General features: G+C 53.2%; 1 protein-coding gene across 5 annotated transcripts in view; it reads left to right on the top strand.

The window, feature by feature from the left end:
- SLC24A3 (solute carrier family 24 member 3) overlaps positions 1 to 27,338 on the top strand; it is an 83,484-nt gene that overhangs the window by 19,860 nt on the left and 36,286 nt on the right. For 4 of the 5 annotated variants that reach the window (XM_064146724.1, XM_064146725.1, XM_064146721.1 and 1 more), the window contains 4 exons: positions 10,787 to 10,861; positions 21,015 to 21,040; positions 22,684 to 22,737; positions 24,569 to 24,714. In XM_064146724.1, coding sequence (XP_064002794.1) covers positions 10,787 to 10,861; positions 21,015 to 21,040; positions 22,684 to 22,737; positions 24,569 to 24,714 — 301 coding nt within the window. The remainder of the gene's footprint in view (positions 1 to 10,786; positions 10,862 to 21,014; positions 21,041 to 22,683; positions 22,738 to 24,568; positions 24,715 to 27,338) is intronic. The other variant, XM_064146723.1, reaches the window with a different exon arrangement.

The raw sequence follows: 27,338 nt of genomic DNA, 5'->3' as shown, positions 1-27,338 counted from the left end.
CAGAGGGTGACAACTGATGCAGGTTGATTCTATGATTCTGTGATAGGATGGAAGGGAAGGAGTTGAAGCTTGAGGAGGGCAGATGTAGGCTGGAGATCAGAAAGAAATTCTTTGCAGTGAGGGTGGTGAGACACTGGCACAGGTTGCCCAGGGAGGCTGTGGCTGCTACCTCCCTGGAGGTGTTCAAGGCCAGGTTGGATGAGGTCTTGAGTGACCTGTTCTAGTGGGAGGTGTCCCTGCCTATGGTGGGGATTTAGAACTGGCTGAGCTTTGAGGTCCCTTCCAACCTAACCCATTCTATGAATCTATGAAAATTCACACACAGATCTATACTGTGGACTTATTTCTAGTTCAAAAGCAAAGGAAATCTCCAAGTCTTATTTTTCTGCTTGACAGGGAGTCTGGGAGATGTGCATGGCTTCCTGTACTGTGTCCACAGCTGCCCTTCAATCCTGCTGTGAACCCTACCCAAAACTGCCTGCGGCCCAGGAGGAGAGGTCTTCATGGAATCACAGAATGGTTTAGGTTGGAAGGGACCTCAGAACTCACCCTGTTCCAACCCCCTCCATAAGCACCTCCCACTAGAACAGGTCACTCAGGGCTACATCCAACCTGGCCTTGAACACCTCCAGGGAGAGAGCAGCCACAGCCTCCCTGGGCAACCTGTGCCAGTGTCTCACCACCCTCACTGCAAACAACTTCTGCCTAACATCCAGTTCCAGTCTCCCCTCTGCCACTTCAAACCCATTCCTCCTCATCCTGTCATTCCCAGACCTTGTCAATAGTCGCTCCCCAGCCCTCCTGCAGCCCCCTTCAGAGTCCTGCTGCTTTGGATGTGCAGGAGTCTGAGCTGACAAGGCAGCACTGCTCTGAATAGCTGCTGGCCAGTTCTGAGTACCCATTGAGCGGGGAAGTATTTTTGGCCTTGTCCTGAGGTTTGGAGAGTGTCCACTGTTTCCATTCTGAGAATGTCACAGTGACAGATTGCTGCTGCAGGAATGAACACACTGAGAGCTGCTTAAAGGGCAAGAAAAGAGGCAGATATTCTTGGGAAACGATGAGACTAAATGGAGTTGGTCGAACGATGCAGAGTGGCTAACTAGTGGCAGTTGGGAGAAGCTTTCTTCCCCGTGAATGCGTTAGATCAGAGCTGCTTGGCAATTGCTGCCTCAGAGAGAGGAGTCTTTTAAGACCTGGAGGGTTTTTTTGGCCTGACCCCCACTCATATTTGATGCTTTACTTCAGTTGGGAAGGGTGTCTGGTGTTGGTCAGAGTGCTGTGTTGCAGGACTCTAGTGGCTTTGCCAGGAGGTGCTTAGTCAGGGGACTGAGCTCTGTACTCACAGAACCTTAGAGGTTGGAAGGGATCTCCAAAGATCACCAGGTCCAACCCTACCAAGGCAGGATCACCCAGGGTAGTCTGCACAGGAATGCATCCAGGCAGGTTTTGAAAGTCTCCAGAGAAGGAGACTCCACAGCCTGCTCCAGGCCTCTGTCACCCTCACTGTAAAGAAGTTTCTCCTCATGTTGAGGTGAGACCTCATAGTGTCCTAGAACGCATCTGAACGACAGGGTGACAGCACCATGGTGTGTAAAAGGGAAGAAGTCCTTTGCTGTGAGGGGTGGGGATCTCTGGAACAGGTTGGCCAGGGAGGCGATAGATGCCCTGTCCATGGAGACATTCAAGGCCAGTCTTGATGGAGCTCTGAGCAACCTGATCCTGTTGGGAGTGTTCCAGCAGGGAGGCTGGACTAGGTGACTTCCAGAGGCCCCTTCCAGCCCACTGCATCCTGTGAAATCTGTGAAGCTCTAATGCTCCCTATCCTTAGGCGTCTTGGGCTGGACTCAGTCATCTCCAAAGGTCTCTTCCAACCTCTACCATTCTGTGATGTTGCTTGCTTGCTGCTTTTCCAGGACGGCTGCACAGGCAGCAGCAGCTTTCCATGCAGAAGTTGCTCTAAAATGTCAGCTGTTGCAGAGTGGTTCAGCATGCCAGGAGAGGACGTGGGCTTAGGGGCTCTTGCTCTGCTTGTGCATTTGCGTGGTCCTGCCTGTCCTTCACCTGCACAGTGGGGATGTCCTAGCTGAGGAGGTGGCTACTCCAGCCAGCGTGGAGAGCTGGCCCTTTGCTGCAGTTTCTCACGCCTTTGCAGCCTGCTCCTCACAAAATATCCAAAGGTTTGGACCTTGCTCTTTTGGATATGAAACCAGGCAGTGGGATTAAATGTGGCTGACTCAGAGTTTCACAATGGGGGAGCAACAAGGGTAAGGACTATACCCTGTGATCTCTGCTGTATTTGATTTGCACCTAATGATTATTAGCTTCTGGTTGACTGATTTGCTCATTTCAGTCAGGGTGTGATAGTGCTTAAACCAAGGCTTGCAGCTTGTGATGGTCAGGCAGTTCCTCTCTTTGTAAGTACTGCTGGAAGATGGCAGTAATTACCTTAAGAAATTCTTTCCTGCCTTGTATCCTCATTACAATTGCTATAGGACTTATACACCTAACTGCAAGAGAGACAAGGTGTGTGCAGAATATTAAAGATGTAGTTGCCATTTCCCACCCTATGTTTGGTCATGACCTTTCAAACAGCACAAAGTCATCACCCTCTGAATCACAGTGTCACCTTTCACCCTCCCTTCCCTGTTTTTCTTGGGGGCTGAGTGGTGCCCAGTGCTGTAGGCTGCCCTGAAGCAAGAAGTGCCATCCTCCACCCTACCTACTCGAGGGGCTGCAGTGGAACATCTCTTGTAGTAGGACTCGTCTTCTTCAGTCACAGGAGGGATCGTGACCCTGGGTTGGTGGACTAAGCAGGTCAGACAGATTTGCTCAAGATGAAATGACCTGAGAGAAGGTGTTAAGTGTGAGATGCATTGGAAGAGTGTCCCTAAAAGGACAGTAGAGTGGAAGAATGTGGCCAGAAGTCATGTCTGTGGCATATTTCAGACATGGATGAGGGCTGCAGCTGAGAAGATGCAGCTGGGACACCAGGGAAAATGTACCCCTGGTGAGAGCTGTCAGTCTCTGAAGTTTGAGGACCTGTGAGCAGCCTCTGAGATCCTGCTGGACCTGCTTGACTGATTCTGCATCTAAATTACAGAGTGTGTCAAAGTGTCATCAGGAACCTACTACCCTCTAAACCACACGGAGTCCTGGATCTGGAATTTGTAGCCCATGCCTCTTAGCACAGGCTGTTCTCACATTCTCACCATCTCTCCACTCCTGGTTCCCACACAGGCACAATCCCATCTTTCCTAATGGAAATGATGCTGGGGAAAATGAGGTCTCTGGGTACTGCTGGGCAGGCTAACAAGTGGTTTGCAGCAGCAAACCAACCAAGTGGGTGCTCACGAGGTCATTAGGACCAAAAAAAAGAGATAAACAGAGAAAAACACAACGAGGGGACAGAGTGCCAAGTTGTGCCAGGGCAGGTCTAGGCTGGATGTTAGGAGGAAGTTGTTGTCAGAGAGAGTGATTGGCATTGGAATGGGCTGCCCAGGGAGGTGGTGGAGTCTCTGTGGCTGGAGGTGTTGAAGCCAAGCCTGCCTGGGGCACTTAGTGCCATGGTCTAGCTTAGGCCACAGGGCTGGAGGCAGAACAAGGTCTGCATTGCTTCAGCCCCAGCTGACCACCTCACCCTCCAGGCTAGCTCACTTCTTTAGTATAACATATGCAGAGATGTCTCCCAAGAGATGTGCAGAGGCTCTGCAGAGGCTGCTTGCTGAAAGTCATAGATGGATCTACAGCCTAATTTAATCTGGAGATGAATACAAAGGAGGCAGTGTTGCACTCTGATTACTATAGGATGCTTCGTTGGTGTCACAACCAGCAAGGGTGAGCAGGCAGCTGTGGAGAGCTGTGTAATGATCTGAGCTCAGTGACATTAAAAGGCGGAGCCTGTGCCTTATTAGGGGAAATTGAAAAGCCCTGAGAGACCAGACCCTGTCAGGGCTGTCCCAGAGAGTGAGAGTCTTGGCAGGTTTGCCAAAGGCAGGCAGGGATATTCTGCTCCTCAGACATCAGAATTTCCCAGGCTTCTGTCAGGACAGGCAGAGAGAACTTATGGGTTCTGGATTTTTTTCCCCCACAGGTTAAGAGATGCCAGAGCAGCACAACATCTGAAGGGCTGTCTTGACCTCTCTGTTTCGAGTTGCTGGTGTTTTGGCTTGGGGATGGGGCAGGAGAGGGTCCCTCAAGGTGTGACTGTACGGAGCAGTCTGCTGTGGCAACCAGCCCAGTGATTCATCTGCCTCACAGCCTGCTCGCAAGCTGTCCCTGGAAGCATGAGCTGACCCCAACATCAGCCACCAGCTCTAGGTGCAAAGACTTAGAGACTTGACTTGCATTGTCTGACACGTGGGAGCAACTTATCATCTGGACACCCATGTGCAGGGTGCAGGCAGGGCCCAAGGACCTGGGCTGGGAGTGGCAGGTGATTTATCGTGTGAGGTAGGTCGCACACTGCCAGTGTTCGTTTCCTGTGAGGTGTACGTGCCCAGGAGATGCCAAAGCCCTGCTGCAGGAGAGCTGTGTCTGGTCTGCGTGAGAGACACCGTCTTTGCTGGGCAGGGGCCCTGGCTGGTTGGTGCCAGTCTTTGTGACCACAGAAGGACCTCGAGGAGCTGCCTCAGAGGTTGGTTTGCGCACATCCAGATCTCCTTAGCTGCTGTGGCTGGATTTGAGCAAGCCCTAGACTCTGTTTAGCTGAGGAAAAGGCAGTGAAACCTGATGGAGCTTGCCTGAGCATGGTGAAGTAGAGTTTCTTTCTTCTGCTCAGCTCTGGCACAGGTGACAAGCAGCTCAGGGTTTGATTTTGCATGTGAAGCACAATTCTGTCTGTAGCATGAACTGGCAGATGAGGACCTGTCCTTGTAGGCTGGTCTTGCTGTGCAAACCGGGCCATTTCCCACCCTCCCGAGTTCCTGGTGGGGAAAGTGTCTTGGTCTTCTTGTGGGAAATAGGCTTCATTTTCTGCCTGGCTTGGCTGAGTAGAAGCATAAAAGGTCATTTGCTTAACGATCCAGTAATAAACTTCATTGCTAAGACAGCTGCCATTTGTATGCATGCAGGACAAGTAGAAATAAACCTTAGCTAATGGCACTGCTGTTACCTCTGCACTTTAGGACAGCCAAACTCACCAGCAAGTGAAGATTTCAGAGTGGATTGTAGGTGATTTGCTCTTTACCTGTGAGGGTGGTGGAGCACTGGAACAGGCTGCCCAGGGGAGTTATAGAGTCTCCCTCTCTGGAAATACTCAAAACCTGCCTGGATGTGTTCCTGTGTGATCTGGTATAGGTGGTCTTGCTCTGGTGGGGGGGGTGGACTAGATGAGCTTTTGAGGTCCCTTCCAGCCCCATACCTTCTGTGATTCTCTTCCTGGAAGTCTGAGCCCACTGGAGTGATGGGAGGCTGTGCGAGCCCAGCAGGCGCTCTTTAAGGAAACACTGGCTGGGTTATTGCCGAGGTCCACAGAATGCTAAGAGGTGTTGCTGCCACATGCTGGAACTAGGTTTGTGCTGCATCTGAATGGGTTAGCCACAAAATATATACCCACCCTGGAAATTCTCCCTTCCTGGTTCTCTTCAGCTGTGGCTCAGATGTCCAGAGAAGGGCAGCAAAGCTGGGAAAGGGTCTAGAGAACAAGCCTTATGAGGAACAGCTGAGGGAACTGGGGTTGTTTAGTCTGGAGAGGGAAGGTTGAAGTGAGGTGGGAGTTGGTCTCTTCTCCTTTGTATCAGGTGATATGTTGAGAGGGAATGGCCTGAAATTGTGCCAGGGGAGGTTCAGATTGGATGTTGCAAGAGTGGCCAGGGATTGGCACAGGCTGCCCAGGGAGGTGGAGAAGTCGCCATCCCTGGAGGCGGTCAAGAAATGTGTGGCCGTGGCACTGTGGGACATGGTTTAATGGCCATGGTGGTGTTAAGTTGATGGTTGGACTTGATGGTTATAGAGGTCTTTTCCAAGCAAAATGATTCGACAGTTCTTCAGTCGTTCACAGCTTGAGCTGGGTTGCTTTGAAGTAAAAGCCAGGGCTGGGGGCTGAGCTCTGCCAACCACAAGGAAGTGAAGTGCTGCTGGATTTCATCTTCCCATCCTCTTCAGGATGAGAACTGGCACTTGAGGCAGAGCTGTATCACTCCAAAAGCTGAAGATGTGTCTTAACTGCAAATTGCTGCTGGTCTCATTTCCCTAATGGCTGCTCCTGATCTCCATCCGAGTTCGCTGCCTGCTGCAGCACTGGCCAGTGGTTAGTCATCAGCCTGCCTTTGCCATGAGATCTGTTACAGAGGGCTCGTTTGGGCTTGTGCCAAGAATTTGCAGAACTCTAGTGTTCTGCAAACCACACCTCCTGGAAAAGACCCCTCCAGGCTTTTCTGAGCCACCTCCAGGGCAGCCTCTGCAAACCCCGAGTAAAGTATGAGGAGGTTCCCCCTGTGTCTCTTGCCGTAGCTGGCCGAAGCAGCTGACAGGTCATGCTGCTGACTGGTGGTGATTCAGGGTGCCTGTAAGTTACCATGGCCAGCACAGATGAACATTCAGAAACCAGATCACAGCTCTGTCAGGGTGGTGTAAGAGCTTCCTTAATTGCTTCTGTGCAGTTTACATCAAAGAGGGGCAGCATGAAGACTGACCTAGGTGGCCCTTAATGAGAATTTAAATGTATTGAATGAAAAGCTGAGGGAGCAGCATCTGCTGTGAAACCACCCAGCTGCCTGCCTGTGCCTTTCATGCCCAGCCTAGCAGAGCCTGGCAGTGCTGCATATTCTCCTGGCTTCTGGTCTCTGAGGAGGGAGGAAGACAGCAGCAGCGAAAAGGGGCTTGTGTTTGCTGCTTGTTTTCTTCACCTATCTTGCAAAAAAAGGGAAATAAGCTTTCAGAGTAGTAAGTGTTACATACAAGAGTTTGCAGGGTGAAAGTGTACCTGAGAGAAATCAAGTACCTGATATTGGTTGTTACTCCCAGAGGAACGATGACACTGAGTGTGCTGAGCTGGGCTCATCAGCAGCTGTTCTTCAAGTCTGGACTACACAGCTCTTCCTTTCAGCTCTGGGGATGCCAGAGTCAGTTCCATGTGTCAAGAGAGGGTCAGTGGGTACTTATCTGTGGTCTGAATTGAGGAGATTTCCTTCAAAGAGAGGAAATGGGTAGCCTCTCAGTGGTTTTGTAGCTGCCTCCTTATGCTGGGCCCTCTGCTGAGTTACAGTACTGCTGATTTCAAACTCAAACTTGGTCTTGTTTTTACCCCAGCTGTTTGCTTCCTTGGTTTCCTTTCTGCCTTAGTCTGCAGAACTGCAATTTGAATGGTTTCCAATGTGTCAAGATATATGTGGAGTCCTTGATTTCTGGAAGACACAGAGCGTAGGCATTGAGCTCTTGACAGTTCTAACAAGGCTACAGGAGTCTTGTCAGCAGGCTGCCATTTCCTGCCTGCTAGTGAGCTTCTTTTACCCTTGATGCATGGGTACCTTACCCTTGCTGCTTGGCTTTCCTGTATCAGATTGTTCTTCCTGGTGATCAAATGGTTCAGAGACTTCAGTTAAATGGCCCACAGCCTGAGGAGAGTTGAGGTGTGGTTGTCTTGCTTACTGCATCAGGGAGAACTACTGCAGTGTCTGGGGAATGCGAGCAGCCTGCACAAGTCCCAGGTATGAGAGTGTGTGGGGCTGTTCAGTCTGGGGAAGAGAAGGCTGAGAGGAGACCTGGTCAATGTCTACAGATATCTGAGGGGTGAGTGTCAAGTGCCTGGGCCAATCTGCCTTTGGTGGTCAGCAGCAATAAGAACAAGGAGCAAAAGCTACAAACTGGAACACAGAAGGAGTCACCTCAACATGAGGAGAAACTTCTTTACAGTGAGGGTGGCAGAGCCCTGGAGCAGGCTGCCCAGAGAAGTTGTGGAGTCTCCTTCTCTGGAGACTTTCAAATTGCCTGCATGCATTTCTGTGTGAACTGCCCTGGGTGGTCCTCCTTTGGCAAGGGAGTTGGACTGGATGATCTCTGGAGATCCCTTCCAACCTCTAACATTCTGTAGTTCCCTTCAATCCAATCTGAAATCAGCACAGGAGTCCTTACAGGTCCTGTGCTGTCGAGGTCTGTGACTTGTGCACTAAGTCCCTGCTAGATAGCTACACTTAGGCATCTGGATCTTACGGTTCTTGTTCAAATATCTGAGCAGACTTCTCTGGAAAAATACTGCAGATTGCCTACAAGGTTACTGTAGAATACCAAAGAAGAGGGGAGATAGCAGCTTGACTCGTAGAAACTGAGGCATCTTGCTTTCACAGGTCTGCTGTGCTTCATGGTAACTCCCCTAATGGAATCATAGAATGGTTTAGGTTGAAGGGACCTCAAAACTCACCCTGTTCCAACCTCCCCACCCATAGGCAGGGACACCTCCCACTAGAACAGGTCGCTCAAGGCCTCATCCAACCTGGCCTTGAACACCTCCAGGGAGGGAGCAGCCACAGCCTCCCTGGGCAACCTGTGCCAGTGTCTCGCCACCCTCTCCTATACTCCGGAGAGAGTTATTAGTGACAGTTGCCAGCAAGCTCGCTCAATGGGGCTTGTAATTTGTTTCAGAAATGTTGTAACTTCTATGATACAGAGCTTAGATTTACAGCTGTAAAGTCCCCCCTGGCATCCACACTGAGAGCAGTGCGTGGGACCCGAGGCAGCAGGGTGAAGGCTCCGTGGAATAATGTCAAATAGTGTTACAAACTCTCTTCTGAAAACTGGTCAATCAAAATGAAGGGCTCTGCTCTCTCTAAGATGTGAGATTTAGTTGAGGACCATGAATAGACTCAGGAACCCAACTGCAGGTTTCTACATTTGGAAATTTCCATTCTTCTGTCCCCTGCATGCACTGAAAGGTGTTGTCAGCTGGCATCAATCTGACCTGGCTCAAGGACTTCAAAGGCCTGCTTTTTTTGGTTTCAGGTAGGAGTTTCTTGCATGTCAGTGGTAGCAGGGAGAGACTCTGGCATAAAGTACATCCTCTCTAAAAGGCTGTAGCATCAGGAGGCTGCAGGGATGTTTAAGTGTGATGGGCAGTGTCTTCGTACAGCAGTTGTTTGGCTGACACTTCTGGGTCTGCAAGAGTGAAAATATGCAGAGAAATCTGGGAAAATATTTTTGCTGGCATTCTGAACTAGGACCTTCCTTTAGATATGAAAAGGAACTCACTGTTTGTTTAACTGCATTCGTGCACAAGCACCACCGGAGTATGTGGTCCAAAAGCACCTCACGACTGCATTCAGCAGCCAGATGAGTGCAAATCAGTCCCCTCCCACCTGCCTTCTCGTGATGTACACCTGCGAGGGATGTGACCCATGGTGCTCGCAGTGCCCTCCAGAAAATTGAACTAAATAAAAGAAAGAGTTTGGAGAAAATCTCTGAGAAATCAGCATTTGAGGAGAAGCTTCCTCTGCAGGAACTTCCTAGGGCTGTACAGAGGCCACTGAAAATGTGACCAGCTCATGACTGCTTTTAATCTGCCCTAGGAAGGAGTCAGGTGAAGTGAACTGCACAGCAATTTTCTTCTGTTGCATGCAAATTCTTGGGTTTTGTTTTTAATGATTTTCTGGAGTGTTAACTCGAGTATTTGTCCTGAAAGACACAAATGTCAGGCACTGGAACGAGCTGCCCAGGGAGGGGTCGAGTCACCAATGCTGGATGTTTTTAAGGGTCTTTTGGATGTGGTGCTTAGGGATATGGTTTAAGGTGAATCTTGCCGAGTTCTAGGCTTTTCCAACCTGGATGTTTCTGTGATTCTGTGCACATGGAGCTGTAGTGATGCCTATCCCAGCAGCACGCTGCAGACCTGGCTGCTCTGTGCTATCAGGCCTTTGTTTTGCAGTGTGACTTCTGTTGCCCAGGTTAAGCTCCCTTGAATGAGTCAGCCTGGGTGAATTTGACAGTTTTAGCAAGAACAAGCCTGTTGGCTTGCAGTTTGAAGTTCCTGGAAACCTAAGTGTGTGATGCCAGCAGCAGGACTCGGGTGGACGTGGTCGCATGGCTGTGGGACAATAAGGATGACTCCCACGGCTGGGCAGCAGCTAGGGCCTAGTGCTCTCCTGCCTACTGGACTGTAGCATACTTTGCACTCTTGTTGAGCTTCCCCATGTGCTTTCCTCTCCCAAGGAAGGCAGGAGTCCAACACTGGGAAAAAATAATACACAAAACAGATGCAGGTTGAAGGAGTGGTTGTGTCCTGTCCCAAAGACTGAACAGGGCTGTTCATCTCATGTGATGACTCTTCATAGAGATGCTCATTGCTGAGCATCAGCACTGGCACAGGAGGGTCCTGCTGGTAAAGCTGAGCCTCTTCCTGCTGCCTTGGCTGCAGCAGCACCTGCAGCCTCTGGCTAAAGCACATAGCCAGTCCTGGGAGTGTTGCTGCAGGACCTGCTGCAGCAGGCATGCGTACGGCAGGGGCTTCAGCAGAAGAGGCTATCAGATAGCTTGCTGAGCTCGTTGGAAACCTTTGTCAGCTGTCAGTGCTTGGGACTTGGTTCACCTTTCCTTGCCTTTGACAGCTCTGCTGTGATGTAGCATGTCTGTGACTGGGTGGAAGTAATGTGTTGTTTCAGCTTTCACTCATCAGGTTCTGCCATCCCCCATCTCTCTGTTGCTGGGGCAGCTGCAGAAAGGCAGTGTTGTTCCTGGCTTGGCTCTCCTCCTGTTCCTGGGGCCAGAGTTGTTGCGGGCTTAGCTTAGGCACGCTCTGTTAAGTGTGGCAGTCGTGCTGGTGAGAGCCTGGCTGACAGCCTCTCTTTGCCTCTTTTCCCAGGTGGTTGCACTGTCATCGTGGAGTCTCTTGAGGGATTCAATCTACTACACACTGTCAGTTGTTGCACTCATCGTGGTAAGTTTTTGAAAGTCATTCAGTGGGAGCCCAGCCTGTGTCTCCTGCCACCTGTACAGGGAACCTGCTAAGAAATCACAGACTTGTAGCTGAGATCCTAGCTCCTGGGGAAGAAGTTACTTGTGAGCTCTCTGGGTCTGTAGGAAAGCTGGAAGAGAAGACAGTTATAAGGCTATCAGGAGTAGTCAGCATGGATTTACCAAGGGGCAGTCCTGCTTAACTAACCTGATTGCATTCTATGATGCCATAACTGAATGGGTAGAGTCAGGGAGAGCAGTGGATGTAGTCTACCTTGACCTTAGCAAGGCCTTTGACACTGTCTGCCATGACATCCCAGTAAGCAAGCTGAGGAAGTGTGGGATAGAAGAGCAGGCAGTGGGGTGGATTAAGGAACTGGTTACATGATAAGAGTGTCGTGGAACGCAGTTTGATGGGAAGTTTATGGGGAAAACACGCGAGGCTGACTGGTAAAGATGGAGTGATTTACTGCTGAAATACAGAGATCCCCTTCCCAAAACTGAATTTCCCACCTGAATTCTTTGTGAGGGTGCAGGATAACATTTCAGGAAAATGGCAAACAAGAGAGTCTGTGTTTTAAAAGTTCTTTGAGTCTTTGGAAGTTTACTCAGTCTTCAGATAAGAGTTGGTTGGTTACTCACTGTTCAGCAGAGTGTCGAAGTATTTATGACGTTCAGGGCATGGTCCCTTCCCCTGGCCAGGATCGGCCTGAGTGGGCCCTCGGCCTCTGAGGATCAGGCGTCGCCAGTCTGGTGCCGAGCAGTCCGAGCAGGAGCTGGGGCTGGAGCAGGCAGGCAGGCTGGAGCAGGCAGGCAGGCTGGAGCAGGCTGGAGCAGGCTGCAGCAGGCAGGCAGGCTGGAGCTGGGGCTGGAGCAGGCAGGCAGGCTGGAGCAGGCTGGAGCAGGCAGGCAGGCTGGAGCTGGGGCTGGAGCAGGCAGGCAGGCTGGAGCAGGCAGGCAGGCTGGAGCTGGGGCTGGAGCAGGCAGGCAGGCTGGAGCAGGCAGGCAGGCTGGAGCTGGGGCTGGAGCAGGCTGGAGCAGGCAGGCAGGCTGGAGGTGGGGCTGGAGCAGGCAGGCAGGCTGGAGGTGGGGCTGGAGCAGGCAGGCAGGCTGGAGCAGGCTGGAGCAGGCAGGCAGGCTGGAGCAGGCAGGCTGGAGCAGGCAGGCAGGCTGGAGCAGGCAGGCAGGCTGGAGCTGGGGCTGGAGCAGGCAGGCAGGCTGGAGCTGGGGCTGGAGCAGGCTGGAGCAGGCTGGAGCAGGCAGGCTGGAGCTGGGGCTGGAGCAGGCAGGCAGGCTGGAGCTGGGGCTGGAGCAGGCTGGAGCTGGGGCTGGAGCAGGCTGGAGCAGGCAGGCAGGCTGGAGCTGGGGCTGGGGCTGGAGCAGGCAGGCAGGCTGGAGCTGGAGCAGGCAGGCAGGCTGGAGCTGGGGCTGGAGCAGGCTGGAGCAGGCAGGCAGGCTGGAGCTGGGGCTGGAGCAGGCAGGCTGGAGCAGGCTGGAGCTGGGGCTGGAGCTGAGGCTGGAGCAGGCAGGCAGGCTGGAGCAGGCAGGCAGGCTGGAGCTGAGGCTGGAGCAGGCAGGCAGGCTGGAGCAGGCAGGCAGGCTGGAGCAGGCAGGCAGGCTGGAGCAGGCTGGAGCTGGGGCTGGAGCTGAGGCTGGAGCAGGCAGGCAGGCTGGAGCAGGCAGGCAGGCTGGAGCAGGCAGGCAGGCTGGAGCTGGGGCTGGAGCAGGCTGGAGCAGGCAGGCAGGCTGGAGCTGGGGCTGGAGCAGGCTGGAGCAGGCAGGCAGGCTGGAGCAGGCTGGAGCTGGGGCTGGAGCAGGCTGGAGCAGGCAGGCAGGCTGGAGCTGGGGCTGGAGCAGGCAGGCAGGCTGGAGCTGGGGCTGGAGCAGGCAGGCAGGCTGGAGCAGGCAGGCAGGCTGGAGCAGGCTGGAGCAGGCAGGCAGGCTGGAGCAGGCAGGCAGGCTGGAGCAGGCTGGAGCTGGGGCTGGAGCAGGCAGGCAGGCTGGAGCAGGCAGGCAGGCTGGAGCAGGCTGGAGCTGGGGCTGGAGCAGGCTGGAGCAGGCAGGCAGGCTGGAGCTGGGGCTGGAGCAGGCAGGCAGGCTGGAGCAGGCAGGCAGGCTGGAGCTGGGGCTGGAGCAGGCAGGCTGGAGCTGGGGCTGGAGCAGGCTGGAGCAGGCAGGCTGGAGCTGGGGCTGGAGCAGGCTGGAGCAGGCAGGCTGGAGCAGGCTGGAGCTGGGGCTGGAGCTGAGGCTGGAGCAGGCAGGCAGGCAGGCTGGAGCAGGCAGGCAGGCTGGAGCAGGCAGGCAGGCTGGAGCTGGGGCTGGAGCAGGCTGGAGCAGGCAGGCAGGCTGGAGCAGGCAGGCAGGCTGGAGCTGGGGCTGGAGCAGGCAGGCTGGAGCAGGCTGGAGCTGGGGCTGGAGCTGAGGCTGGAGCAGGCAGGCAGGCTGGAGCAGGCAGGCAGGCTGGAGCTGAGGCTGGAGCAGGCAGGCAGGCTGGAGCAGGCAGGCAGGCTGGAGCAGGCAGGCAGGCTGGAGCAGGCTGGAGCTGGGGCTGGAGCTGAGGCTGGAGCAGGCAGGCAGGCTGGAGCAGGCAGGCAGGCTGGAGCAGGCAGGCAGGCTGTAGCTGGGGCTGGAGCAGGCTGGAGCAGGCAGGCAGGCTGGAGCTGGGGCTGGAGCAGGCTGGAGCAGGCAGGCAGGCTGGAGCAGGCTGGAGCTGGGGCTGGAGCAGGCTGGAGCAGGCAGGCAGGCTGGAGCTGGGGCTGGAGCAGGCAGGCAGGCTGGAGCTGGGGCTGGAGCAGGCAGGCAGGCTGGAGCAGGCAGGCAGGCTGGAGCAGGCTGGAGCAGGCAGGCAGGCTGGAGCAGGCAGGCAGGCTGGAGCAGGCTGGAGCTGGGGCTGGAGCAGGCAGGCAGGCTGGAGCAGGCAGGCAGGCTGGAGCAGGCTGGAGCTGGGGCTGGAGCAGGCTGGAGCAGGCAGGCAGGCTGGAGCTGGGGCTGGAGCAGGCAGGCAGGCTGGAGCAGGCAGGCAGGCTGGAGCTGGGGCTGGAGCAGGCAGGCTGGAGCTGGGGCTGGAGCAGGCTGGAGCAGGCAGGCTGGAGCTGGGGCTGGAGCAGGCTGGAGCAGGCAGGCTGGAGCAGGCTGGAGCTGGGGCTGGAGCTGAGGCTGGAGCAGGCAGGCAGGCAGGCTGGAGCAGGCAGGCAGGCTGGAGCAGGCAGGCAGGCTGGAGCTGGGGCTGGAGCAGGCTGGAGCTGGCAGGCAGGCTGGAGCAGGCAGGCAGGCTGGAGCTGGGGCTGGAGCAGGCTGGAGCAGGCAGGCAGGCTGGAGCAGGCAGGCAGGCTGGGGCTGGAGCAGGCTGGAGCAGGCAGGCAGGCTGGAGCTGGGGCTGGAGCAGGCTGGAGCAGGCAGGCAGGCTGGAGCTGGGGCTGGAGCAGGCTGGAGCAGGCAGGCAGGCTGGAGCTGGGGCTGGAGCAGGCAGGCAGGCTGGAGCAGGCAGGCAGGCTGGAGCAGGGGCTGGAGCAGGCTGGAGCAGGCAGGCAGGCTGGAGCAGGCTGGAGCAGGCAGGCAGGCTGGAGCAGGCAGGCAGGCTGGAGCAGGCAGGCAGGCTGGAGCAGGCTGGAGCAGGCAGGCAGGCTGGAGCAGGCAGGCAGGCTGGAGCAGGCTGGAGCAGGCAGGCAGGCTGGAGCAGGCTGGAGCTGGGGCTGGAGCAGGCAGGCAGGCTGGAGCAGGCAGGCAGGCTGGGGCTGGAGCAGGCAGGCAGGCTGGAGCAGGCAGGCAGGCTGGAGCTGGGGCTGGAGCAGGCTGGAGCAGGCAGGCAGGCTGGAGCAGGCTGGAGCTGGGGCTGGAGCAGGCTGGAGCAGGCAGGCAGGCTGGAGCTGGGGCTGGAGCAGGCAGGCAGGCTGGAGCAGGCAGGCAGGCTGGAGCAGGCAGGCAGGCTGGAGCAGGCTGGAGCAGGCAGGCAGGCTGGAGCAGGCTGGAGCTGCCGATCCCAGCAGACACACCGTTTCGTACTGTTCAGTAGAGCTGTGCTCGCCAGCTCAGGCCATTGTTGCACGGTTTTACAGATTGGTTCCAAGTTATAATCAACCTGCACAATTGGACAATTCTTACCAAACAAGCTGTGAGAGCACCCCGAGTTCAGCCCATCGACAGGTGGTCAGCGTGCATGAGAACCAAGGCCTTTAGTTCAAAACATTAGCCAACGTTTACCTTTTATCTTCACTAGGGAGGAAACTTCTCATGGGTACTGAAGGTTGTTTTGAGTTTTGCGATGCCTTGGCCTTCAGTGTGAGGCACTAACACACACAACGTGGGGACCTGCTAGGGAGCTTTTGCTACCCTCCATGACAAAGAGTGGTGATCAGTGGTGCCAGGTCTAGCTGGAGACCTGTAATCAGTGGGCTCCCCCAGAGATCCAGTCCTGTTCAACGTCTTCATCAGTGATATTGATGAGGGCACAGACAGACAGAGTCTGCTCAGCAAGTTTGCTAATGACACCAAACTGGGAGGCTTGGCTGAGACAGCTGCAGGCTGTGCTGCCATCCAGAGAGCCCTGGGCAGACTGAGAGCTGGGCACAGAGGAACCAAAAGAGGTTCAACAAGGACAAGTGCAGAGTCCTGCACCTGGGGAAGAATAACAAACTGCAGCAGTACAGGCTGGGAGGTGACTGCTGGAGAGCAGCCCTGTGGAGAGGGACTTGGGAGTGCTGGTGGCTAACAAGGTACCCATGGCACAGCAATCTGTCCTTGTGGCCAAGAAGGCCAATGGGAGCCTGGGGTGTATTACGAAGGGAGTGTCCAGCAGATCCAGCATTCTCCTTCCTCTCTACTCCTCCCTGCTGAGACCTTGTCTTGAATACTGCATTCAGTTTTGGGCTCCCCAGTTGAAGAGAGACAGGGGTCTGATGGAGAGAGTCCATTGTATGAGGATGATGAGGGGACTGGAGCACTGCTTGATGAGGAGAGGCTGAGGGACCTGGGGCATTTTAGTCTGCAGAAGAGAAGGCTGAGAGGGGATCTAATCAATGTTTATAACTATCTGAGGGCTGGGGGTCAGGAGTGGGGAACAGGCTCCGCTCACTGCTCCCTGGGGTAGGACAAGGAGCAATGGGTGTGAGCTGCAGCACAGGAGGTTCCAGCTCAACACAAGGGAGAAATTCTTCACTGTAAGGGCCCCAGATCACTGGCACAGGCTGCCCAGAGAGGTTGTGGAGTCTCCTTCCCTGGAGACTCTTAAGGCCTGTCTGGATGCATTCCTCTGTGATCTGTACTAGATTTGTGTGGTCCTGCTCTGACAGGGTGGTTGGACTCAATGATCTCCTTGGGTCCCTTCCAACCCCTAACATCCTGGGATCCTGTGAAAGCTTGGCCTAAGGGTAGGTCATCAAGGAATGTCTGGAAGCAGGGAGAAGTGCAGTGCCCCAGTCCCGGTGCAGCCGCAGGGTGCAAAGCTGAAACCCTGTGCTGCAGCTCCCCCACCAGCTCTGGAGTGGGGGTGTTGGTCAGTCCTCTCCTGACAGTCACCCTTGCAGCTTCCTGTAACTGACCTTCTAACTGACCTAAGGAGGCAGCTTTTGTGCCCAGAGGAAAGAGATCTCACAAAACGTTAAAGTTTGAGCTCCCAGACTGGAACCCAAACTGGGGCACTACTTGTTCAGTGGACACTGGCAGCAGGTCCTTTAATGAAGGCTGCGGTTTCAGCAGCTCTTAGTTCTGCTCCTCTTCCAGCTTTCAACAAGCTCAGTGAGTGTTCCACATGTCTCAGAATGGGCCATTCAGTGACAAAAAACCCCAAGAGTTATCACAAGTGTTTAGATGAAGACACTGCCAGCAGTTTAGCATCACCTTTACAACCAATACCAGTCAGGAAGTGTAAAACTTTAGTTGCTACATTGCCTTTCTTCCCTGCTTAGTCTGGGACTCTGGATTCTCAAAGGGAGGGTGGCTTTGTGAGGTTAACTTCCATATGTCATCAAGGAGGGAATTTCAGAGCCAGAGGACTAACACTCATGCTTCTGGAGTTTGTGCTGCCTTTATTAGTGGCAGTCTCAACAGTGTGTTTTGCCTTCGTCCCGCACGTGCCTCTGTACCATACATTCTCTGTAGGTGCAAAGGCCTGCAGCTGTCTCATCTCGAATGCAGAGTTTGCCTCAACCTGATAGTGCTTTCCTCCTGGGTACTGCAAGGTCAGCCTTTTTGCACCAGATAAGAACTGACTTCTCAGTGTAACTGTTAGCAAAACAAAGTTTGGTTTTTTTTGCTGGATTGCTTTCACAGCAGCCTGATACTAAAAAGTGTTCCTAAACGGCAAACTTTGCTGTGCTAATTTTAAGCAGTGACGTTGCATGAGCAATGTTCTTCATGGAATGCCCAGAGGGCACAGGTGTGGGCAGTGCCTGGCATTCAGCCTCTTGCTGTTTGGGCTGGGGATTTCCTTTATTGCATGTGACAAACAAGTTAAAAACTCTGTTGAATCTGTGGCTTTAATTTTTTAAGCAAGGCTTTTTTTTCCCCATGGCTATTTCAGCCGTGTGCTTGTCAGTTGCTTCAGGGCGTTGAGAACCTTCCTCTGTAGTCTTGTGTCTAGTGCACAAGTTTCTAGCTACATCTCTGTCATGAGCAGGTTGTTGTCCTGGTTTCATGGGACAAAAATGATCTGCCAGCCATGGTCTGCAGGTCATTAGCTGTGTGGAATCAGCCAGGGACACCATGTCAAGCTGGCTACAGGTGTGTCCCATCCTGTAAACTTTGCTCTCAGTGTAAGACTTGCTGAGGATGGGAGCTCCTGTTCTTGCTTGGGTGCCTCCTGATCCTGCACCTCCTCTTCCTTATACTCCTGCTTCTCCCCATCCCTGGAGGGGCTCACACAGCTGCTGCTCCTAAGGACTCTTTCCTGTTTATTGTGACAGCTGCACATTTGCTGGGCTGAGTATAACTGGAGCAGTGTTTGCCTCTGAAAGAAGAAACCCTCACTGACATCAGCTGGGGAGCAGTATTGATTCTTCTCCCCATCCCTCACCCAGGGACCCCTGGCTTCACAGTGGCTGGGATCTTTCCTATGCTTTTTAGGCAGGATCAAATTTAGGTTGCAGGAAATTGTTATTCAAACACTGACTCTCCAGTCCCTGGTGTTTCAGCTGGGAGACAAGCCACAGGCCTGGCAAAGAGCATGGCAACACATGGAGTTACCCCTTTGTTAGACTTCTCTGTGCTTTAGGTTTTAGAAGGCACTTCAGTGCTTTGCCATACAGGGAGAATTTACCATGTCAGGGCCTTGAGGCTTTGCTGAAGCTGAAGTAGTCCTCTTTCTTGGGGGAGATGGCTTTGCTTGTGCTCTCGGGGTTTTATACAAGCAGCTTGTGGTGCTGTGTGGAAAGCTGCACTCCACTGGTGTCTTTACTAATTATAAACGCACCTGAGGGGAGGTTCAGCAACTTCAGAAAGCCTGCTCTTCTGCCAGGTAAATCAAGATGACTTTGTCTCCTCCTGTTATCCACCAGCAGAGGAACTGCTGTGCTGCAGTACTAAAGACAAAGCAGTGCACCCCCGTCTGGTGCTTCGGGCCCTCCGGCGAGAGCCAGCGGACGCCCAAGCGCAGAGGTTCGAAGGGGAGCAGCCACGCTTACCTCGCCGTGCTCAGCCCTGCCATTTCTTTGTTGCAGTAGCACTACAAAATTCCTTCTTTTTCCGGAGTGCCTGGCAAAACTGTTACTCCTTACAAATGGGTTGGGAGGGACCCTTAAAGCTCATCTCGTCCAAGCCCCCTGCAGGCAGCAGGGACACCTCTAACTACAGCAGGCTGTACAGGGGCGCATCAAGTCTCATCTTGAAGGTCTCCAGGGACAGAGCCTCAAACACATCCCTGGGCAACCTGTGCCAGTATTTTATCCACCCTCATTACTTCCTCCTTATTTCTCTTGAGAGGAACAGGATGCCCACGTATCTGAAGCCGAAGGGAGGTGGTCGGAGCCGCTAGTGACCAAAAGCAGGGGGGTGCGGGGCAGTGCCCAGGCTTTCGCATCCCGTCAGCCGGCACGTAACCTAGCACAGCCCTTGTCAGGCCCAAACTTCTCCCCAGAAAGCGAGGGCCCAGAAGGGGCCAATGCTCACTCTCCCCAGAGAGAAAAGAACCAGCAAGGCTCAGGTGCTATCTGGACATCGTCAGCATAGGAGTCGGAGAGAAGCAAGGAGCAGTGAACAGAGCCAGTGCCCAAGAGCCAGGAAGAAAGAATTGTTGTCCAGTGGCTTTCTGCACCACTTAGCAAACCTGCGAATGATACAGAGGGGAGATTGAAAGTGGATGTTAGGCAGAAGTTGTTTGCAGTGAGGGTGGTGAGACACTGGCACAGGTTGCCCAGGGAGGCTGCTCCCTCCCTGGAGGTGTTCAAGGCCAGGCTGGATGAGGCCTTGAGCGACCTGTTCTAAGTGGGAGATGTCCCTGCCTAAGGCAGGGGGCTGAAGCTGGCTGAGCTTTGAGCTCCCTTGCTATTTTTTCACAACCAATGCCCTGCTCGTTTCAATTCTGCACTGAACTTCCAGGAAAGCCCTGATTTATCTTATTAGAATATTCCAGTAAGCCTTAAACTACCACAGGAAGGAAAAATGGCAAACAGGCTCCTGCTTGAGGCTGATGGGTGCAACCCATGGGCTGCAGGGTGCTGTGACCCAGCCCAGCTCTTGCATCCCAGAGGGGCCCCACGCAGCCATGAAGCCCAGGGAGGTGGTGGAGTTGTCGTCCCTGGAGGTGTTGAAGCCAAGCCTGGCTGGGGCACTTAGTGCCATGGTCTGGTTGATTGGCCAGGGCTGGGTGCTAGGTTGGGCTGGCTGAGCTTGGAGCTCTCTGCCAACCTGGTCGATTCTGTGACTGTTTCCTGGCCCCTCCGCTCCCAGCGGTGCCGAAGCTGGAGCCCAGGCACAGAGCGCTGCAGCTCCTGCCGCTCAGCTTCCAGCCCCGGGCACAGACCAGCAGGCAGCCCTCGCCTCTGCCTGCGCTCTTCCTCAGCAGGGAGCAGCTGCACAGGCAGAAAGCAGCTCTGCTTTCCCGAGGGTGGCTCACACAGTGGTGGTTGAAGGCTTCGGCGTCCCTCTGCAGGTGCACTAAGCGCTGCCACTGCAGCTAAAGTCAGCCAGCATGGTGAGCGTGTTAGACCTCGGGGGAATAATGTCCTAGGCCCAGTTTTCACCCAGCAAACTTGCACACCACCGTGGAGCTGGGCTGCAAGCCTATGAACTACTTTCCCAGTTGTGGTGGTTCTAGGAGTTACCTGCCCCCACACGCAATGAATTCACTCAGACTGGGCTCAGCAGCTGGAAGTTAAGGAATGAAACTTTATAATCACAGCTTAGCACAATCTACAAGCAGATACTTGCAATATGTGACAGATGTTTACAGCTAGAGACTGTAGTACACCAGTTATAAGTAATGCAGAAACACAGCAGCCCTCCCAACAATCAGAGTGCCCAGGAGGGGCTCCCAACTGGCCTTCCACCTTCTTTCCACCCCTCTGCCTTATCCCAGAGTCTGCCTTACATGCAAGGTGATGAGTTGGAGGAATCGGCAAGGAGGGCTAGAAGCAGAGTGATTAGTTGGGTTATGTGCAGGGTCAAGCAGAAGCAGGTAGTAAGGCAGAAGTCCAGGAGAGACACAGGCTGCCTTATCTACATTTGTGTCCTTGTCTTGTACGTCTCAGCAAGCCTATGAGTTAAGCAGACACCAGCATAGTTTGCTTTTCACAGCCTATCATATAATTTTTGTTATTAAAATAGTCCAATTAGCCTCAAACCAGCACACCAGTTACCACCAAAGAATGGGTCAGGGGAAGAGTTCGTGTCTCTGGTGAGACCAGGCATGGTTCAGGGGCAGGTACATCTTCTCTGACTCGGTTCTGCTTTTGCTGTAACCACTTCTGCTTCTCTGCTGCAGCACCCCTGGGTGCTGAGTATCTGCCTTTCCTAAGTGAGAGAAATTAAAGGTTGAAAAGTTCAAAGGCTGGGCAGGAGAACAGTGCTAAAGTAGACCAGAGCTTGATCTCATTGCCCCAAGTCCTGGGTGGTTCTCCCTGCTCTGTCCCTTTAGTCAGGTGCTGAGCTGCTTCCCGCTGTGATTTTGTGTATAACATGCCTGTTTTAAAACTTTTTCTCCACAGTTTATTTATGATGAAAAAGTTTCCTGGTAAGTGAATTCCTTTTCATTTCTTTCCTGGTCTTACCACAGCAGTGGGGTTCACTAGGAGAGGAGGGGAAGAGCTAAAATGTTCTAGAGGGCGATGCAGGCAGCAGTTCCCTGCTGTGTGAGAAGCCTCAGCACAAGATGGGCTGGAATAACTCGTGCTCTAAGCTAGAGAGGAAAGCTTAGAGAGCATCACTCAGCCTGTCTGATAAAGTGGCAGCAGCAGGTGCCCTCTGCCCACTCTGCGGAGCCCGGGGCTGGTGATGTGCTCAGCAGAGGCAGAGACTGCTGCTGGGCTGCTAGCATGCCGTAGTTGTCAGCTGCCAGCCATCACAAACAACTGTGTTCTGGCAGCTGGGTTTTTAACCACCTGAAAAGCAGAAGCTCCTAAGGCAATAAATATTAAGAAGAGAAGGACTGGTTTAAAGGAGACAAAAGAAAAGTTAGTATCCTCGTGGACGTGCTTCGATGTACTGCAGTTGGTATGGAAGGCTCGGAGGGCTTTCAAACGCTTCTCAGAGTGTGCTTTTAGTTGCTTTGCTTTCACGGTGGTGTTGCCAACACCTGAGGGCCGGTGAGTGACAGTGGTGGCTTTGATTTCACTCACAGCCGGGGTTATTTGGATTACAAGCACTAGAGGGAGTCAGGCTCTTTGGGTTGCATGTTTGCTTGATCTTGTTCTGCTGGAGGATTTGTGTCATTTCAGAGCAGGGTTTCTGAAACACCGTTTTGCAAAGCCTTGTTTTAACTTGGCTTGTTGGGTTTTTTTTTAACTCAAATTGACTCGAGGCCCGATTGTATTTGGGTGTGCCCTTCAACTAAAACACATCAGTGCAGAGGCTGGCTGTTGAACTGCCCAGAAGCAGGGAACAGGTTTGGAGATGGTTGGTCTCAAATCCCTAAGGTGAAAATGGCCCTTGAGTTTCAGCTGGTAGCAATCTCATAATGGATCATTTCCACAAGGACTAGAGAAGTTTGCCCCAGGGAACTATGCATAGACCAGCATTTTGTTCAAATGAAAGTGGTTACCTAGAAACAAGTTGTAGAAATCAGATACAATTTTGTTTTCACGGGAATTTCATTAGTTTGGCACAGAAATGGTGCAGAAAACTCCTGACAGTATCTAGTCGGAGGTGTGAGGTGCTGCCTGCTGCCATTCTCTGTGATTGTGCAGCAGGAGTAGCAAAGGAGCAGCTGCTCCTTGTTCTGGTTGTCTAGGCAGGATCAGTGTGGCAGCTTGCTTAAAAAGCCAAGCAACTTCCTTTGCACCTATAAAGGCAGGACACAGTGGTGCTCCCCTCCCACTGCCACAGCTTCCACCAAGTGTTGTCCTTGTGGAAGCATCCGTGCTCGTGGGTGTGCGGTTTGTTCACTGACCTGCTGGGTTTAGTCACTTGTTCTTAGCTGACAGGTTTGTCTGGCCAAGTGAAACCAGAGCAGCAGTCGAGAATACAAAGGAGGCATCACACGTGAGTGTGTGAGCCATTTCCTTCTGTGTCCCCTTTCCTAGAGGTGTGCAGAACTGGCCCAGGAGGGTCAAAGCCTTTTCAGGGGCTTGTGGTGCAACAGCAGGGGAGTGGCTGAACTCGAGCTGCAGGCTGCTGTGCCCTGCTCTTATGTGTTCTCTTTGTCATTCTTGTTCACAGGTGGGAGTCCTTAGTCTTGGTGCTGATGTATATCATCTACATCATCATCATGAAGTAAGTCAGATGTGTTTAGACTGTGTAACGCTCCTGCTCCAGAGCTTTTTCAGAGGTTGGGAAGGTAACTGTAGAGCCACAGGCTGTGGGCAGGGCTTCCACTGCATCACCCAGCTTGTATGCCAGGACCACCTCCAGAAGCAAGGCTTAAAGCATCTTGCCCTGTTATGTACTTAGCTGTAGTTTACCCTGAGGAGGCAGGAAGAGGCTGCTTGTCCCTGTAGTACAGATCTGAGGATCAGGTTTCTAAAGGTGGATCGTGCCCTGTGTGAACCAACCATGGCTAATGCAGCAAATCGGTGCAGAGCAGGGCAGACAACTGAATATGCCTCTGGTCACCACCAGAGCAGCCTCTTCTGACTGGTAATTGCAGTCTACTTTTTATGGGTGCAGAACTCTACTGCAATTTGTTCTTGCTTGCTTGGAAACCTAGGATAAAACTACAGCTGAGCCAACACTGATTTTATAGAGCACCTGAGCTGTGTAAGTTCTTTCATGTAATTCCATGCTAGCAAGGCATGTCTATTCTGCTGCTTGGTTCCCCTCCTTCTGCCCTGTTTTTAAAAGCTAGTGGAAGGGAAACCTGAATTTAGACTGGAACATTCAACAAAACCTGCCAGCTGCCAAGCACACCAGTGGCCTTTCTCAGCAAGTGAGAGTAGAGCTTTGTTTTGAAATGATGAATAGATTCAATATTGTGAGAGCACAATTCTTGGTGAGAACAGCAAAACAGGCAGGGTTGAAAGGAACACAAGTCAGACTTCATCTCCTTCCCTTTCTAATAAGAGGAATCTTTAATGTGGCAGGTAGCTCCAACCAACCAGCAAAACAGGTATTTGTAATGTCTGAATCTAGAAGGGGGTTCTTTATTTGTTTTCTGCAAGCAATGCTGCAGTGCAAAGAGATGTTTGGATATAGCTGGAGAGGTGCTTGGTCTGCTGAGGCACCTCAGCCAGGTGTTCACAGTGGTCTGCCTTTGCCTTTGAGTATCACAGTGAGATACTTCCCTTGTGCTTGTGGCAGCTCTTGGCTACTCTGACTGAAATGAGAAACAAAGGATGTTGTTATTTTCTCCCTAAAGCTGAGACAGAACTTACCGCATGGGGTGCTGTTTCTGGGGTAGGTTTTCACAGGTCAAATGATGCTCATGCTCAGGTGTGGTTATGTGAGGGGAACAACCCAAGCCTGAGTGATGACAAGGAATCGTTATTTGCTATACAGAATGTGAATTCCACCTCATACATAAGCATCTGTGGAGTTTAGAATTCGTGTCTTGTATCTTTCATAGCCTTCTGGGTAGTGAGAGATTGCATTGAGTCTGGAGAGAAGGCTCCCAGGTGACCTTATTGTGGCCTTCCAGTATCTTAAGAGGGCCTACAAGAAATCTGGGAAGGGATCTTTTAGGCTCTCAGGACTGGGGGAATGAAACAGAGATGGAAATGGACAGATTCAGACTGGATGTTAGGAAGAAGTTCTTCAGCAAGAGTTTGGTGAGACCCTGGAAGGAGTTGCCCAAGGAGGTGGTGGAAGCCTCATCCCTGGAGGTGTTTAAGGCCAGGCTGGATGAGGCTGTGGGCAGCCTGATCTAGTGTGAGGTGTCCCTGCCCATGGCAGGAGGATTGGAATTGGTTCATCCTTGTGGTCCCTTCCAACCCTGACTGATTCTGTGATTCTAAGTTCTGGCATGCTGTGGTTGGATCTCCTTGAAGACAGAGGGATTTTATTCCCTTCCATAGCTGCACCACGCATAATGAGCATAGGAAAGGCAGAGCATCAAGAAACCCCCATAGAAGAAGCAAATGTACACCTGGAGTTTGTTTTGTCTGCTCAGGTACAACTCTACCATCCATCACTTGTTTGAGAGGAAGACGAAAGGCTCTGCCAGCATGGTGAATGGTTTAGCGAACACCACGGAGATGGATGACAGCAGCAACTGTGACGCCACGGTGGTGTTGCTAAAGAGAGGTAACGGTTCCAGTAAGTCACCTCCTGGATGTTTGCAGGTCTGCCACGTGGGCTGCTGCTGTCTCTTCAGCCAGCAAGCCGTCGGGGAGGTGGCCCTTCTCGAGATTCATCCAGTGGGCTGGGTTGGAGGAGACTCCTGAAGATCATCTACTTCCAGCCCCCTGGACACTGACAGGGACATCCGCCACTAGATCAGATTGCTCAAGGCCCCAACAATCTGGCCTTCAACACCTCCAGGGTGAGGGTACCTGTGCCCTCTCTGGCCAACCTCTTCTCATGTCTCACCATCCTCACTGTAAAAAAATTCTTTCTACTATCCAGTCTAAATCTAGCCTAATTCTGTGTCCCCTGCCAGATGTGCTGTCCCTGGAGGTGTTGAAGCAAAGCCTGGATGAGGCACTTAGTGCCATGGTCGAGTTGATTGGATAGGTCTGGGTGATAGGTTGGACTGGATGAGCTTGGAGGTCTCTTCCAATCTTGCTGATTCTATTCTATGCCCAGGACTGCTGTTCCTGGGAGTACAGCATGATAAGTATCTGGGGGTGGGTGTCAAGTGGATGGGGCCAGTGTCTTTTTGGTGGTCCACAGTAACGAGGAGCAATGGCTACAAACTGGAACATAGAAAGTTTCACCTCTACATGAGGAGAAACTTCTTTACAGTGAGGGTGGCAGAGCCCTGGAGCAGGCTGCCCAGAGAGGTTGTGGGGTCTCCTTCTCTGCAGACTTTCCAAACCCACCTCGATTCATTCCTGTGCAAAACCCTAGGGCATTGTGCTTTGGCAGGGAGGTTGGACTGGATGATCTCTGGAGGTCCCTTCCAACCTCTAGCATTCTGCGATGACCCCAGTTGCTACATCCTTCGACACTGGAGGCAGCTCAGGCCTCCTCTGGGTAATTCTTGCTGCTGGACAGGTGCCTGATTGAAAGTACACCTCCAGCTTTATGCTTAACTTGCCTAGAGGCTACTTAGGGAGTTACAGAGGTGCCATTCTAGGTCCTCTGGCAGGAGCTGTTACTGTGCACTGAAGATGATAGAATCACAGTGTGTCAGGGGCTAGAAGACACCTCAAAAGCTCCTCTGGTCCTGCCCCCCTGCCAGAGCAGGATCACCCATAGCAGATCACACTGAAATGCATCCAGATGGCTCTTGAATATCTGCAGAGAGGGAGACTCCACAGCCTCTCTGGATGCCAATTTCCATGCAGTACCTCCAGTTAAATGTAACTCCATTCCAAAACAACACGAAGTGAGCAGGGAAGAGAGCCCTACTTAGAACTAGTGTGCACTTCCCTCCACTGAGGGGGAGGGTGGAGACTGTGTTGGTCTTTCTCTTCCTTCACACGCTGTCTTGAAGGTGCACAACTTGTCCATGTAAATGGTCTTTCACTTTGGCTGCCCTCTGCTCCCATACTAAAATGATTGTGTTTCTCCAGCTTAAAAAACACTTCACCTGCCTCATCACTCAGCAGCAGTAGATTGAATCACAGGTCACTGAATGTCAGGGACTAGAGGGGACTTCCAAAGCTCACCCAGTCCAACCCCCCTACCAGAGCAGGATCTCCTGTACCAAATCACACAGGAACACATCCTGGTGGGTTTGGAATATCTACAGAGAGGGAGACTCCACAACCCCCCTGGGCAGCCTGTGCCAGGGCTCTGTCACCCTCACAGTGAAGAAATTTCTCCTCATGTTTCCATGGAACTTCCTGTGCCTCAGCTTCCATCCATTGCCCCTTGTGCTGTCCCTGGGCATCCCACAGCAGAGCCTGGCCCCAGCCTCCTGGCACTCACCTGCACCCATTGATAACCATTGCTGAGAGTTTTCCAGTCTCATAGAATCAACCAGGTTGGAAGATACCTCCAAGCGCAGCCAGTCCAAACCTATCCCCCAGCCCTAGCCAGTCAACCAGACCATGGCACTAAGTGCCTCATCCAGGCTTTTCTTGAACACCTCCAGGGACGGTGCCTCCACCACCTCCCTGGGCAGCCCATTCCAATGGGAGGTCACCTCTCAGCCTCCTCCTCTCCCAGCAGCACATCTCTCTCCCAGCTCCCTCAGGCTCTCCTCATAAGAGAGATGTTCCATTCCCTTCAGCATCTTTGTGGCCCTGGGCTGGACTCTCTCCAGCAGTTCTGTGGACTTGGGGACCCAGAACTGGACACAGTACTCCAGAGAAGGGCCATAAAGATGCTGAGAGGGCTGCAGCAGCTCTGCTATGAGGACAGGCTACAAGAGTTGGGGCTGTGCAGCCTGGAGAAGAGAAGGCTTTGAGGAGACCTTGCAGTGGCCTTCCAGTATCTGAAGGGGGCTGCAGGAGGGCTGGGGAGGGACTATTGACAAGGTCTGGCAGTGAAAGGATGAGGAGGAATGGGTTTGAAGTGTCAGAGGGGAGATTGAAAGTGGATGTTAGGCAGAAGTTGTTTGCAGTGAGGGTGGTGAGACACTGGCACAGGTTGCCCAGGGAGGTTGTGGCTCCTCCCTCCCTGAAGGTGTTCAAGGCCAGGTTAGATGAGACCTTGAGTGACCTGTTCTAGTGGGAGGTGTCTCTGGCTATGGCAGGGGTTTGGAACTGGCTGAGCTTTGAGGTCCCTTCCATCAAAAATCGTTCTAAGTTGTGACCTCAGAGTAGAACTGA

Source organism: Pogoniulus pusillus, chromosome 7, assembly GCF_015220805.1.
Source record: "Pogoniulus pusillus isolate bPogPus1 chromosome 7, bPogPus1.pri, whole genome shotgun sequence".
In the NCBI taxonomy this organism is placed as follows: Eukaryota; Metazoa; Chordata; class Aves; order Piciformes; family Lybiidae; genus Pogoniulus; species Pogoniulus pusillus.
This window is presented reverse-complemented; position numbering and strand designations above follow the sequence as displayed.